The sequence below is a fragment of the Sarcophilus harrisii genome, chromosome 1, assembly GCF_902635505.1.
Source record: "Sarcophilus harrisii chromosome 1, mSarHar1.11, whole genome shotgun sequence".
In the NCBI taxonomy this organism is placed as follows: Eukaryota; Metazoa; Chordata; class Mammalia; order Dasyuromorphia; family Dasyuridae; genus Sarcophilus; species Sarcophilus harrisii.
In genome coordinates, this window is record NC_045426.1 from 214701287 (window position 1) to 214718436 (window position 17150).

General features: G+C 31.2%; 1 protein-coding gene across 1 annotated transcript in view; it reads right to left on the bottom strand.

The window, feature by feature from the left end:
- NCBP1 (nuclear cap binding protein subunit 1) overlaps positions 1-17150 on the bottom strand; it is a 48781-nt gene that overhangs the window by 23162 nt on the left and 8469 nt on the right. Inside the window, exons 2-12 of the mRNA XM_031969373.1 lie at positions 16977-17062; positions 14879-14979; positions 14398-14554; positions 10623-10730; positions 10045-10166; positions 8428-8497; positions 5423-5638; positions 4112-4209; positions 2993-3056; positions 1438-1548; positions 210-274 (exon numbers count right to left, since the gene is read on the bottom strand). Coding sequence (XP_031825233.1) covers positions 210-274; positions 1438-1548; positions 2993-3056; positions 4112-4209; positions 5423-5638; positions 8428-8497; positions 10045-10166; positions 10623-10730; positions 14398-14554; positions 14879-14979; positions 16977-17062 — 1198 coding nt within the window. The remainder of the gene's footprint in view (positions 1-209; positions 275-1437; positions 1549-2992; positions 3057-4111; positions 4210-5422; positions 5639-8427; positions 8498-10044; positions 10167-10622; positions 10731-14397; positions 14555-14878; positions 14980-16976; positions 17063-17150) is intronic.

The following is a 17150-nucleotide window of genomic DNA, read 5'->3' on the forward strand; positions in this document are numbered from 1 at the left end:
AAAAAACCCAAATGTGCAATGGTTTAGAAAGGACGCATTTAAAAGTGGTACAAAATAAATGATATAGAATAAAGTCTCTTTTTGAGTATGCAATTCATATTACATGTATTTATGCAAATGTATCTGCACATAAATGCCACAGTTTAATATTCTACCATAAAGTATATGGAACAAGATTTGAGAGAATCTGTTAAAATAGAAGCAATTACCTGTCTATACATGTAGTATTCATTGTATCCAAACGCATGTACAACATTTCAGTTGCCTGTGCAAGCTTGAATTCATAGATAAGGAAAACAAATAATTTTAAGTTGTTTAAAATTTAAAAGGATTAGAGAAAAATAATTATCTTCTAGAAGACTTCGAATGACACTGTGATTAGTTTAAAATTATGTTTTCTCCTTAAGACTGATTAACAACTGAAGGCAGACCTCTTTCATAGTCCTCCTATAAAGACAGGGGCTGGATTTATGATTCCAATAGTACAGGAAATCCCTAGAAGACCTTTGCTAAGGCTTTTAGACTCAGAGTTGTCTTGGGCACTCAGAGTTTTTAGTGACCTGACCAGAAGTAGGTATCAGAGAAATTTCCTGAACTTGGGTTTGAAGCCAGTTCAAGTCATGTCTTTATCATCTGCAAATGATCACCAATTTAGGAAGGTCCATCACTCCATTAAATTAAAAAGGTAGTTTTCAATACAACTGAAAAATGTGAAGACTATTTTACTCTTATTTCTTAAATAATAGTGTCCCACTGTTTAATACCAAAAGCAAATGATCACTTATAGGAAACACTGATAATCTTATATTCTTAAATAAGTGTCCCACTATTTAATAACAAAAGCAAATGATCACTTGTAGGAAACACTGATAATCTTAAATTCTAAGTAAAGCCCTTTCAATATACTTCAATATAAATTAAGAGAAAACACTTAGAATTTTAACATGTGCCATTGCTGACTTAGAATTTTATCACAAGCTAAGAGAGTGAATGGTAAATCTGGCCAGCATCTTCATTTCAAGGAAGCAAAGAGCAATGACTCAAAGTAGCCAGGACAGATAACTGTGTACTATGTACTATGGGTGGCTTTTGAAAGTCTTTTTCCTTTAGTAATTAAAAATTTCATTCTACTTTACTGTTCTTTAAAAAAAAAAAAAAAAAAAAACTGTTCAAAATAAACAATGAAAAATATCTGAATACTTTTAAAAAAATTTTGATCCAAGAAAATGAAATGCTAACATTTAGGAGCTAGAAAAGCTTTAAAATTGGTCTAGTTCACAAAAAAAGTTTTGTTTTCATTTTTAGATACTGACCACAGGCAACAATCAAAATAAGATTTCAGAGAGCTTCATAGTTTTACTTGGTAGCTGAGGAAACACATAATCCTTCTTGAAATAAAGAAAAAAAGTCAAATTAAACAATAAACAAAAAGGATACAACTTGGGGTAAAGAGCCAGGTTGAAGCTTGCACAGTTCAATGAGAAGAGTTGTGTACATAACATCAATGTGAGGGGGTACAGGAAGCTGAAATAACTCAGCAAAGATCACCTAGAAAATAGTTTAAATGAATCAAAATCTAATTCAAAAATAGGTATGTATACATTTCTACTTCTAGAAAGTTTCCAAAGTTCTAAGGTCTTAAAAAAAAAATTCAAGCAAATATCCAGAAATAGCCACTTTTGAAAACACCCTTTCCCTCCCTTTGCCACAGTAAACTTTTGAGATCAGACAGATAAATATGATCATTTGACTTACACCCCAAGCAGAAGTCCATAGAAAAGAAAATATGGTATAAGAGAAAAGAACTTGAAGTGAGAAGACTTAGGTTTGAATCTGATGTGAGCTAAGCAACTATCTAAATTCTCTGTTCCTCAAGTTTCCTCATCTGTAAAATGAGGAGATTAATATTTATAGTACATATCTCACAGGGTGATGACAAAGTGCGTTCAAGTGCTATATAAATCTACTAACTGCTGGAATCATTCATGTCACACTAAAATATACACTCTTATCTAGCTTAAGACTTTCTGGGCCCAGGACTAGAAGAAGTTCTGGACAGGAACACTCAGGTTGAACTCTTGTTTAAAATTAAAACCTTATTCTTACTGTCAGATGACACTATTGAAGATACTATCCCTCTTAAAACATTTCAAAATTTCTCAATGTGGCCCAAGTCTTCCTTGCCTCAAGATATTTTTTTCCCCTTAAAATTTGTTTTTACATTTTCCTATAATAATCTTTATCACCAACAGTCCTTTATTTACCTTATTTTTCTCTAAAACTGACCCTATCACCTGCTTAGTAATAATGCCTTTTAGAGGAAGATATTCTAGCAGTCTGATCAACTCTTAATAAGACAGGTTTATATCCTATTTCATTTTTCGCATGATTTCCACACCCATTCCTTGAAGATTAATAAAACTGGTGCATTACTATTTTAGAAATAATTTTTTAAAAAGAACATGAATGATTACAAATATGAAGTAATATACCACAAAAAAGTTTTCATTCAAATATGAGTAATCATACATAAACAGAAAGTAGAGTGTAAAGACTTTAACTGTATTGAAATATAGGCCTCTTAACCATTAAAAAACTAGTAAACATAGTAAGGACAGTTTATCTGCTTATGATGTAATTCTAAAGATATTTAAATCACAACTAAATCTGCAGAACAGAAAAGGAGTTAGTTACTTTAGTTATCTGTGATAAAAAAAGGAAAGCATGACTGCTTTATATGTAATCTAAAAAGGAATTCAAAATTCTACTACAGCTGCTGGATCCTCAATCTCTTTTCTTTTTGTTAAGGTGGTTAATAAAAAGCAAAAGTGACCTAATACTCCTCCATTTTCCCTGCTAGAATGCAATGTATGAGAAGTAGTAAAAAAAAAAAAAAGAGAAGTCAAAAGTTTCTTAGTAAACAGTAGCCAATATTCTGAATGTCAGAAATAGATTATTAAAATTAACAAGATATTTCATATAAAATGCATACCTCAACAATGTGATAATTCAAGGGGATCTTGTTCTTTCCTGGATAGCTCACTAGTTGTGCAGCGCTATTTTAAGAAAACACACAAGTTTATTAAAATCAAGTCTAGATCAACAAGGGTACCTCAAAATGGAAAATATCTCAAAATGTCCCCAGTTTGAAATAAATTACCAAGAACACAACAGAGTTTTACTGAATATAAGCCCATAACAAAAATAATATCATTCAAGTCTCTAGAAGATTAGGAAACTTATATGTGTAAGATGAGCATGGATCAGATAAACAAATACAGTAGTCTAAATAGTTTTTTTTTTTTTTTTTTTTTTTTTAAATAGAGCTTGAAAATATCAAGCAATGCATTTTTGTTTTCCTCCTCAGGTTTGTTTTTTTTTATTCTAGAACTGATTTTTCTTGTGCAAGATAACTGTATAAATACATACACATGTATTGGATTTAACATATAATCCAACATATTTAACATATATTAGACTACTTGCCATCTAGGGAAGGGGGTAGGAAAAAAGAGGGGAAAATTTGGAACAGAAGATTTTGTAAGGGTCAATGTTGAAAGAATTAGCCATGCATATATTTTGTAAATAAAAAAAGAAAATATCAAGCAATTAATTCCTCTTTTATGTATTCTTTTCACCTTATACCTACCTACACTGAAAAAAAAAAATTCAATGGTCAAATCTTATGAAATACTTTGTAGAAATAATTCCTTTCCAAGGAGCTTCCAATTATAGAAGCATGAAAAAAAAACAGAATGAAATCACTAGTGTTCTTATCTTACAAAGCATTTGAGTTAACATTTTTTCTATTAAGAAACCGGCAGGAATACCCAGAAAATAAGGCCAAAAATCTATGTACATATCAACTAGCAAAAGGAAACAAAGACAATCTGTCTCAAGTGAAACAGGGAGCTAAATGTAATAGAGACAAACTTTTAAATTCTCTATCATCAGACTACTACCCAGCACTTAGAGTAAATGTTCATTTTTCACTTCTATGACTTTATTTCTATTATATTTCCATTATAAAATTTATTTCTATATAGTTACAAGGTTATTTTTAAGTTTCTATAAAAATAGGTCTTAGAAGGACTATAAAGCTTATTTTTACCATGTCTTCCTTTCTTTCCAGTGTGATTTAATGATGAAGTGAAGATGCTCTTCTATTACAAATCTTTCCACCGAATGACTGCCTGGCATAACAGGACCCTAAAACAAAATTAAGATGATCAATTTTTTTTACCTCTAGAAAAAATATTTTCATACTAAAAGTTCTATAGAGTTAAAATAGTTCATTTTAGGAAGCTTTACTATCTATTTGTTTCCACTATAACAAATCAGAGCCTAGTTCATGTCTACTAAGGTTTTGTAAAGATTCCATACTGCCTTACTATCATTATTCTCCTATATCCCACTTTTTCCAATGAATATAAACTAAAAGTCCATATGACACTGAATTTATTCTAAGTCTTACTTTTCAAGTGTGAAAAAATATATAGAAATTTAAGCCTCAGAAACTAGCAGCATATAACAAAAAACTAAATTTTGGTTTCCCAATGCATTAACATTCACATGTTTTAACAAAAATATTAACCATTGGTCTGATCAAACAAAATAAAATTTCTTTAAGTGTAAAGCAGATCTCTATGTAAATGTTTTGCTGAGTCAATAACTACTAAAGTGAGTCAAAGTAATGATTATTTATTTAGTATATTTGGAAAAATTCTGAATGGATAATTATTATTATTGGAAGGATCAGGGATAATATGAACTGACAATTAGCTAATCTGTTGGATAAAAGAATCAAAATATGAAAACATCTTGTCATGCTAGACCTAAGTTTCCACTAATTACTTCCCCCTAATCAATAATGTTATAACAACTTGACAAAGAGCAAAGTAGAGAAAAGTCTTGCCCACAACAATGAAAACGATGTATTTTTTAAAATGATAAGCAACAGAAAAGCTTAATTTTTAAAAAATACTGAATCTGATTTCTGGAAGAGAAATCAGATTCTTCTCATCAATATAAGATTCAAAATACTTCTCTTCCTCTTTACTTTAACTAACTTGTACAAAATATGAACTTCATCAGGATAGCTTAAGAATTCATTTCTATTTAAAGAAACTCCCTCTGCCAACACAATTTATTTCCCTCTCTTGGAGGTGTTTGGATAGAGAGGTGGAAGGACTTGCCCATGGTCACACAACCAGCATGCACTAAAAGCAATTCTTCTACATTTTGAGGCTTCCTATTTATCAGAGTACATTTCTTTTCCTGAACTTGATGGATGTGCTGCTGTATAATATATAGACTTATTTTTTCTAAAAGCAAATAACAAACTTTACACAGAACTCAAATAGATCATTGATGTGACATGTCTCGTTTCATAAACTGCTGTTAGTTATGATGTGTCACATACCTCAGGATCATCCGTGTAATCAAACATCCTAAAGATGACCCTTGGCATTGGGTATACCGAGTCTTCTGTATGAGGTGGTGGAGTAAAAGGAGGCAGGTTGTGCTGCAAGGCTTCACAGAGGATGCTGTCAAAGGCAAGGTATGGTCTCAGGATGTGCCGTTCCTGCCAGCGATCTTTTTTTAATTTCTGAATCTGAGCCCAAAGGCAATCTAAATACTAAAAATAGAAAGATGATTTTAAAATAAATTCCAGGTAATTCCAACTAACATAAAAAGAAAGATAAAACAAAACAAATATTACAGAATTATGAAGAATCGACAGGGCTTCAAAGAAAAGATTTGAAAACATCCCACCCCATTCCTTTGGAGAGGTGAAAGGAAGGTCCATGGATTTGGTATACTGAACATATTTTAAAGACAGTTTCAAAGGATTATCAGTTTTGCTGGGGGTTTTCCCCCTTTTTTCTTTAAAAAATGCTATTTGTAATATGGCATGGCTTTGTCGGAGGTGGAAGAAAAAGAGGGATACTAGGAAAAGTAGTGATATGAAAAATTTTTTTTAACCCCAAAAGATTTTGAAAAAATTACCCCAGGGTCATTATATTTTGATATTATGACTTTCACACGATTTATTTCTTATACTTGACTCAATCTTAATACACACATTAAAAAAAAATTTAGTTTCACCAACTGAAATCTAAATTATAATGCAAATTCTCTTACACATGAATTGCTAGACAGCAAAATGTTTATTAAGAACATTTGAGTCTGTGTCTATAATTAGGCTGAACCTTGAGGGAATATACAGATATAGAACATACCATCCTACTCATTGAAGAACTTAGCTTCTTTCATAAACAAAAGACACACATAAAACACTTAGAAAACTACATGAGGCAATATATGATTTATTCATTAAAATAGTAGAGGTTGAGATGGGGATTAACAATAATGCCTCATATTTCTATTGTTATAGTTTATAAAGTACTTTAACATGAACTATTAATGCTATCTCATTTGACCCTCATATTGACCCCATTAGACAAACAAAACCGTTCTTGACCCCATATTATGAAGATCCAGGAGACCAAAAAAGCTGACTGGCCCAAGGTCACTCAGCTACACCACAGCAGGGATTAAAAGTCAGGTATTTTGAAAACAAGCCCAGTGTTATTTCCATTAGATACTAAGCCATGTTGTCTCGAGGCCTTGCCTCGTTTAAAGTACATTTTAACTTAGTGGAGAAAAATAAAAAACAATGAAAATATATGGAGGTGGGAATGGAAAGGATATCTATTGGCAAGAAGGAAAGTAGTTTGGCTTTAGTGACAGAATCTGAAACAACAGGGAAAAATCCTACTAGGAAGCAAAATGGAGCCTGGACATTGAACAAAAAGTCACAATAGCAAGACTTTAGCGTAAGATTGGCTTCTAACAGCTACCTGTCCACATCTGAATCACTTAATGATGCCTCTTTCATCATGTGTAAAATGCATGAATGGAACAAGATGTTCTCTAAGCTTCCTTCCAGTATTAAGGACCTATGATTTCACAACATCCTTGGATGAACACCCTTTTCTGTAAATGATGGATTGAAATCAATGAACATAAGATCCTTTCTAGCTCTAAAATACTTAGGGAGATGCAAAGAGATGGCAAAGTATAATTGTAGTCTATCACCTAGCTTATACTTTGAAATCTTACCATTTTGATAAGCTTACTAGAGCTTGGTATGGTCAAAGCCTTTGAGAATTCTGTAACCAATGGATAAAACCTATACAAGGCAGAGACCTTTTTTTTTTTTTTTTTGTTGTTGTTGTTGTTTAATTTTAATAGCCTTTTATTTACAGGTTATATGTATGGGTAACTTTACAGCATTGATAACTGCCAAATCTCTTGTTCCAATTTTTCCCCTCCTTCCCCCCACCCCCTTCCCCCAGATGGCAGGATGACCAGTAGATGTTGAATATATTAAAATATAAATTAGATACACAATAAGTATACATGCCCAAACCGTTATTTTGCTGTACAAAAAGAATTGGACTCTGAAATATTGTACAATTAGCCTGTGAAGGAAATCAAAAATGCAGGTGGGCAAAAATATAGGGATTGGGAATTCAATGTAATGGTTTTTAATCATATCCCAGAGTTCTTTCGCTGGGAATAACTGGTTCAGTTCATTACTGCTCCATTGGAACTGATTTGGTTCATCTCATTGTTGAGAATGGCCAAGTCCATCAGAATTGGTCATCATATAATATTGTTGTTGAAGTATATAATGATTTCTTGGCCCTGCTCATTTCACTCAGCATCAGTTCGTGTAAGTCTCTCCAGGCCTTTCTAAAATCATCCTGTTGGTCATTTCTTACAGAACAATAATATTCCATAATATTCATATACCACAATTTATTCAGCCATTCTCCAATTGATGGGCATCCACTCAGTTTCCAGTTTCTGGCCATTACAAAGAGGGCAAGGCAGAGACCTTAAATGGAAGCATCATAGGAGGTGGTCTGGGATTTCACTGTGGGAGTTCCCTACATTACCAAAAATTGCAACTCCTCTACAGCTTAAAATTTAAATTTAAGCCAAAAGCTTCTGGAGTTGGTCTAAAGGAGGTACTAATCTTTATTATCCAATTTTAATCTAATAATCTAATCGTGTAGTATCTAAATTTGTTTTACAACCTCCTGAGAGGTACAATAATTCCCATTTTATAGATGAGAAAAGAGGATCAAAGGCAGTATTCCATAAAACAAGTCATCTTGAATCCAAGAAAGTATTCTATCCAATATATCTTGCTAAAGATTGCCTGGTTGAAAAGGACCTTAGAGATCAATCTCAGTTTATTTTATAAATGGCTCAAAGCTTCATTGACTTGCCAAAAATCATAAAGTGGCAAAGGGGACACTAGAACCAAATTTTGAATCTTAGCATAGCCTTTTTCCAATACACTAATTTCAGCTGACTATTCTTTTATTAAAAAGTGAAAAAGATTAAATTTACCTCTTCTTGTGGATGTGGTTTATCAGCAGTCCACACCTGTAACAATGGAACGTGAGTTTTTTGACGTCTTCTAAAAATACAAACAAAAAAATGGATAATTATAAAATTAACTCATTACTGTCAGTATCAATAAAGAAATATCTTCCACACGACTCTTGTGTTTCTAATACTTTAGTCCTAGTGGAATGGACCAAACCTTGGTAAAAGGTAAAATATCTATAATAATTAATCTACACCTGCTAATACCAGAAAATAATAAACAAGGAATTTAAGAACATTCTTCTGTTATCATCAAAACTATGAATATTTTAAATTTACTAGCAATCATGCTATGCAACAGCCAACTAGCCATACACAGAACTTAATGCCAAAATTAAATCTCAAACCATCTGAAGGTTCAGTATAATTTTTATTATTTTTCCCACTATAAACTATAAAGTACCTCAGAATAGAAAAACTAGTATAAGTTTTATTTGGCTTGGACCAAGTACTTTGGGAGAGATGGCCCTGAGAGGGAAAAGGAAAATCTCTCTACTCCTTTCCTATATGTCTTAAATCAAGCTTACTCCTATCTAAGATCAGGTTGGTCCCAAGCCTCTAGCATTTATTTAATACTATCCTTATTGTAAGTACCTACAGGAAAGGAAGATTTTTCATTAGCTAAAAGCTCCCAGAATAACAAGGCCAGAGGTTCATCCCAAGGTTTCAAATCCAGTGTTCTTCAGATTATGTCTTATTTTGCATCTCCTAAAAAAATCTTGTACATACTTGATACTCATTATACCATGGTGTTTCATGCTTCCCAAATTCTTCTCAATCTTTCTATCCCAATCACTAGCCCAAGAGGAAGTACAGAATTCAGAATAATACAAATAATTTACTTTGTTCCTCCCTGTTATAGTCCATGAAACTAATGCTATATATAGTTTAAAAGAAAAATGGGAAAGCCAAACTCATAACAAAGATTTTCTTTAGGACAGTCTAATTTCAGATTTCAAGTCTAAGATTTCAGCCTATAATTTAGAGATTTCTCTAAGGAATTAAATCAGTCATTGACCCTTCAATGAGGACTGTAAGACATGATATAACCTCAAGAAAATTATCTTTAAAAATCAATGGACAAGGACCAGAAATATGGATTTCTGCTACTACCCTATGCTACACTTTTGCTACTGTTATGACTTTGGGTAATTCATTTCATATTTCTAGGTCTGAATATGTGTGAAAAAAGGCTGGACTAGGTGAACTATAATATATAATTTAATTTAAAATTCTGTGATCCTGTGGAAGATGTATGAAGTTAAAACAGAGTTTTTTAAAAGATGCTTAGAAAAAAATGAAAATTTCCAGTTAAAATAACCTTCCTATTATTAGTAAAGCACTTTCAAAATAAGTACTAAGGCAACTCTTTATCTACTTCATGCTTTTTTAAAAACTGAATCCCTACTTTTGAGAAACAAAACAAGTCACAAAATTAAAGGATGATAAATTAAAATATCAGTATGTTACACCAGGAAATTATAAACAAACTCCAAAACAACAAAAAAGACAACAATAAAACTTACAACAAAAACCTTTCTCCTTAACAACAAAGACTAATGTGGGCTATATTCTTACTTAAGATAGCTTTCAACAGTGGAAAAAATGCGATCCATCTCTGCATCTTTTTTTTCATATAACTCCTTTCCAACCCAGGGCAAAGATGACAGAAATGCAAACACATACCAATCACGTCGTACCTACAATAAAAAAGAAAAAAAAAAATGTTTCACAGTGTACTTCTAAAATCTCCTTTAGAAGATAATGTGATCAAAAATAGAGAATTTTTGGAAACACCAATTGTGCATTTTTGATTTCTTATTTAAATCAAGGTTTTAAAATCCATAAGGATTTCTCAACTTCATTTTAAAAATGTATTATGTGCCAGATGACAGGAGACAAAGACAACAAAACAGTTACTGCTCTCAAAGAGTTAACACAGTACTTGGAGAAAACAATTAAGTACAAAAATAAGAAAATATGTTACTTTTTTATACAGTAACATATTATTACTTAAAATTCCCATCCCAGCTCAAACCCACTTCTTATGACTCCAATTCCAGCACTTTACATATCATATCACTGTTTTTTTGTAAGAAGGAAATAAGAATATAAGAAAAGTTTTATAATGTTAAAGTATTAAGTACTCCTCTTACCTGAGGCACATCTTCTTCCTGAGTTACACTTACAAAATTTTCAAACATAGCTACCATTGATGGAGCAGCTATTACATGACAATTCACAAGATCTGATAAAAAATGGACCTATTAGGCAAAAAATATACATGTATATGTTATCAAATAATCAACAACAATATAATCAGAAAGATTAAACACTATGATTTCATGGGGTTTGTCAGAGATATGTAGTAGTTCAATATAAAGGAGACTATAAACATAACAAATTCTGTTAATATTTTTTTGAAAACATGATTATATCAATAGATGCTCAAAAGGATTTTTTGACAAAATTAGCACTTGTCTCTATTAAAAACCTTATAAAATATAACATACCTTTTTCTTACTATAGCAAATATACTATCTAAATCCAATCAACATCATATATAAGAAAAGATGGAGGCTTTTAAGATCAATAAAGATGCCTATGACTATTACCATTTAAATTGGTGCTAGAAACGTTATCTGTAGTAAATAAAGATAAGAGAAACTGAAAACATCAGCATAAACAAAGAGCACTTTTGCAGATTATGTGATTTACTTAGAAAACACTAGATAAAAAGAAATTGAAACATTAAATTCAGCAAAATTACAGTATATAATACAATATAAATATCAGCAACCAACAAAATCAAGCAGCAAGATCTACAAAATTAAAGTCCATTCAAAATAATTATAGAGGTTCTGAAATATTTGTGAGTCTATATTTCAAGATGCACTCAGGAATTCTATGAATCCAACTGTAAAACACTGCAAGGATAAAGACAGCCCTAAATAACTAGAGATCTATTAACTACTTATGGATAGGTGAAGCCAATATAATAAAAATTATAATATCTAATTTACTTATACAGTGCTACACTAAAAGAAATATTTCATAGAGTTAGAAAGAATTGTAAGTTCAATGAAGGAACAAGAGGTCAAGAACCTCAAAAGCAAGAATGCAAAAAAAGAAAAAAAGTGAGAAATAAGGAAATTTATCAATCCGCTATCTCAAACTGAATTACAAATTAGTAATCATTTGTGAAACATATTGTTTATACAATAAACAAGTCAGTATAATATTTGATTATCTCAAAGAATCAACTTAGTGAGAAAAGAGCTTATTATTTGACAAACTATTAGCAATCTGGCAGAAATTAGGTTTAGATCAACATGTCACACCATATTAAGTAGGATAAGGTCCAAATGGATACATGACTGCAATATAAAAGATCACATCATAAATTAGACAAGAAAGGAAGAAAGTATTTTGCAAAAAATATAAATAAAGGAAAAGTTCATGATGACACAAGTGACAGAGAGGATCAACAAGATAAAATGGAGAATTTTGATTATATAAAATTTAAAAGTTCTAGCACATTCAAATTTAATGTAGTAAAAATCAGAATGAAAACATAAATGGGAACATCTTGGCTACATGTTTCATATCAAAGACACAAAAGGAAATGATCCAAATTATAAGACAAAGAACCATTTTACAATGGACTAATGGTCAAAAGAATATGAACAGGTAGTTTCGAAAGTAGGAAATCCAAATTATCAACAACCATATGAAAAAATGCTCCAAATCACTTGAGAAATGCAAACTAAAACAACTTTTAAGATTCTACCACACAGTCATCTACCACACTGACAAAAAGAAAAAGGACAATTATTGAAGGAACCTCAAGAAAATAGGCATACTAGGGAGCTACTTGTTCAGCTATTCTGGAAGTTCTCAAAGTTAATAAATTATACATACTCTTTGATGTGGCTATAGCATTACCAGATCTAAACCTCATGAGATTAAAGAAAGAGCTTAAATACCAATATGTACAAAAATGTTTATAACAATTATTTTCATGATAGCCAAAAACTAGTAACCAAAGAGGTGTTGTTTTATCAGGGATATCCAAATAAACAATGGCAGATTAATGTAATGGAATGTTATAAAATGGACAATTTTAAGGGAAATTAGAAGACACTTAAGAACTCATGGAGAGCTAAGTGAGCATGACTAGGAGAACAATTTATATACTGTTATCAACTTTGAAAGATTTTAGAACTCTGATCAGTTTAATGTTAAACCGTAAGACAAGTACACCAAAGACGAAACATACTACTCATCTGTCAGTGATAAACTTAAAGATATATATATATTCAGTCATGGCCAATAATGGAATTTGTTTTGGTGAACTATGCATATCTATGATAAGTTTTGTTGCTGTTGTTGAATTCGAAAAGAAAGAGGGAGGAAGGGGAAATAAAAAAGGTAAGCTGGGAAAAACATTACATATGAAAGTAAGTTTTAAAAGACAAGAACAATGGTTCAGCATTGTAATGTCTTGGCTAGCTTTCTGGAGGTCCTCCGAATGGGCCTTGGTTTCAGCAGAACAATCACCACGAGAATAGTCAGGGATAGAGTCCAAAGTCTTTATTATCTTCTTCAGTCTCCCAGTTTGAAACAGTCTCTTCCAAAGTACAGGAAGCAGGAGAGCCAGCCACCAAGAGGCTGATCAAAGATGGAATGTGTGTGGCTGAGTTTGTCTTCAGTTTAAATACCCTATTACAAATACATCAACTGTACAACTATTATATCAACATGCTAAGTACTAAGTACATGTAAACTAGATAACCATTGTCTTATCAATTCCAGAGTTAACCTTATTGTAGCAATCCTTGCCTCAAGAATATTTCTCTAGAGCTCATTACACAGCATGTTAGATGCACAACTTCTAAAGGAATATTTGAATAAATGGTAATATGAGAAATTAGAAAAAATACTGGATTTGAAGTTCAAATCCAAAGTGGTTCTGTCAAGTTAACCATATATGTAATCATGAGCAAATTACTTAAATACTCTGGATCTAAATTCCTTCACCTGTAAAATAACGGAGTTGGATCAAAACAAAACCAAAAATCAAAAACTACCCAAAATCCTTTCCAGCTATGTATCAAAGCCTCAAATAGGATAGAGTACATGGACAAGTAGTAATCTGCAAGATGGAGAAATGACACGTAGATGTGACGAGCACTGAGATAAAAATCAAATCAGAATAACTTCCCGTTAAAAAAAGAATCTCTTCTCTACAATTACTTTGAAATCGTGTTATTTTAAAGAGAAGGTCCTTGGCATATGAAAGTAATGGAATATTATTGTTTTAAAAAAAATTGATGAACAAGCTGATTTTAGAAAGGCCTGGAAAGATTTACATGAACTAATGCTGAGCAAAACAAGCAGAATCAGAAATACATTGTACATAACAACAGCAAGAATGTGAGATGATCAACTAAGAAAAACTTGGTTTTCTTTTCAGTGGTTCAATGACTCAAAGCAACCCCAACAGACTTTGGATAGAAAATGCCATCTGCATCCAGAAGGAGATTGAATGTAAATCAACACATGCTATGTTCACTTCTTTTTTCTATTTTTTTTTTTTAATCTCTCCCGTGGTTTTTCCCTTTTGCTTTGATTTTTCTCTCCCAACATGATTCATAAAGCAATGTGTATTAAAATAAACAAACACATTGTTTGTTTGTTTGTTTGTTTTTTAAAAAGAAGGCTTTTAATTTGTTTAGAGGACTACAATAATGCTTCCAGGAGAAAGTTATTCACTTACAATTGTAACGGGAATTATTTAATCATGGCAAATGTGAGGTTTAATGTGAAATGAAAGATTATAAGTCAAAAGAGAAAATTAAAAAAAAAAAAAAAACCTTCAGCTTTTTCACTATAAACTCTGAAAAACAGAACCAAACCAAACCCACTTACCAAAATCACAGCTTCATCATAGTTGTTTGCTTTCAAAGATTCTTTAAGTTGACGAATCATGGCTTCCACAAATTCTCCACCAAAGTTGTAATTTCGGGCATTAAGTAGTCCAACTAATGTTGTATACACCGTCAATTTCAAAGGAAACAGACGAGCACTGAGATAAAAATCAAATATATGTTCTTATTCATGATCTGACGTACATAAAATGTAAGAAATTAATTGTTTTTAAAAATTCTTTGAAAATAATTTGGCTTATAAAGTTTTTATACTTCATATTCAAAAATATTATGATTTTGTTTTTAATAAAAATGCTCCATATTTTACAGGTACATTATAAAAAGTTAACTACAAATTACAAATGTTTTAAAAGCATTTTATAGTATTATTACTGATATTATTAATTCATATAATACACATTATGTATACAATATACATAACAATATTATTATTCAAAACTATACATTCTTTGTATACATACACTGTACAAAGAATTCTTAGAATCTTGCTCTTGTAGTTGGGAAGATCAGCTTCCAAAACACCAGCTAAGCCTTCTAAGTTGCTTTCCAATGAGAAAGTACTCTAAAGGGAGACCAAATTAAACTTATATTAAAGAAAGATGGCATTATTATTTAAATGATAAATCAATTTTGAAAAACAAATGTTCATTGATATCATGTCTTTATATTATGAACACTTTTAATGTATCCCAATCCTTCCTCTTCAAATGAAAGCCAACATCTTATAACAAAGAGGGAAAAAAACCACAACAAAGCTCAATATCTCAAAAAATAAACATAATAATAAAGTCTGAAACTATTTACAAAACAGTTCCATGCCCATAATTACCCACCTCCCTAAAAAAAAAGAAGATACCATCTTATATCTCTTCTTTAGGGCCAAAGTTGGTCATTATAATATCATGGTATTCAATTCAACTCATTGCTATCATTATTTCCATTTATATTGTTGTAGTCATTGTTTTATATGTTTTCCTGATTCTACTTAACTTTTTATCAATTTGTATATCTTCCCCTATGTCTGACTTTATAATACTTACATGCATGTACCACAGCTTATTTAGGCATATCCAGTTCATGGCTACTACAGATAGCGTCATTATAAAAATCTGAGTGTATATAGAGACTTTCTCTTTAACACTGATATTCTTCAATATATGGCTAGCACTGAAATATGGGTTAAAGGAAATGAATAACTTTAAGCATTGCTTTTCATATAATTCCATTTAGCAAATAAATTATTATTTTTTATATTATATTATATATATAATATAAATATATATATTAAATATATTATATTTAATTATTTTTTTCATGGTGAAACATTTTTCAAGGTAGAAAGCAGCATGACAGACTTTGTACAGAATAAATGTTTAAAAAAAAAAAAAAAAAAGACAGTCCTTGCTCTTTTTGTCAATATATGAATTAATGGAACCATAGACAACAACAGAAGAGAGGCAATAAAAAGAACAGAAAGACAATAAACTGGCAGGAAAGCTTGGTTTAGACATTTATTAGTAGTATAACTTTAGACAAGATTTAACTGACTTTCTTAATTATGCAATATAACAAATTCAAAATCTGTTATCCTAAGCTCCTCATTCTTGATTGCTTATATTTGTCTCTACAATGACTTTCACATCCATTTCATCCTTTCTATTTCAACTGTCTACACCTCAATGTAGGCTTTTATTACCACTAGCCTTGACTACTGAACATCTAACTTATTTCTTAAATTCCAGTTTTCCCCATTTCTAATATTCTTCAACTACAGGAAGAACTTTCCAGAAGGAAAAAAGAAATCTGAGTAAGGTCCTTAATCAGATCAAAACCCTTTAAAGGTTCTCTGCTTCCTACTGAATTAAGGTGAAACTCTAAAGCTACTTGACAAAGTAATGCCTATTCTGTTACAGGTAAATTGTACTATTTGTCCCCTATATAAAATCCAATACTTTCATTTCTTTTACTCATGCTATTACCTATATCTGACCACTCTTCCTTTTCCCATCTATTTTTGCTTGTTGCAATCCTATCTTTCTTTGGCCTGATATGAAATCTTCAGCAAAGTCTTGCTGCCTTGAGTGCATTTTGCACCTCTATTATGCCACTACCCCATCCTCCCCCTCTTTTTTTTTTTAAACCATATTCTATTCTCTTTGTTATTATATATCACAAAATCATTACTAATTTGTTTACATTATATCTCCCCTACCAGATTAAAAATTCTCTAAGGACAAGCACCTAAATTAATTTAATTAGCTTTGTGTTTTCAGGCTTTTTGTACAATGTTTTGTGCACACTTTTTAACTAATAACAGCAATAACAAAACAAAACAAAAAGAATGCAATTAACTCTTTTATATGCATTCAAGATAAAGTATTCAAAATGTAAAACAATCTTTGTAAAAACATACTACTTGCAAAGATTTAAAAAAACGATGCTACAACAGCTTTATCTAAAAAATGCAAGTATATAATGATCAAGTTCTTAAGATTCAAATTATTTAACATATGGACACTAGAATAGTCTTGACTTTTTATTTTAAATGATAGTTCATACCTTTTCTCCTACTCTGCATATTAGAGATTCTATCCGATCTTCGATTTCAATCGACTGCAAGGTCTTCTTCCTTTTGTGGGGTTGTTCTGTTTTAATAATAAAGAAAATCAAGATTGGCATGTTACATGTTGAACTGGCTAAAAACCAAAACCAAAACCAAACAAACATGCTTTG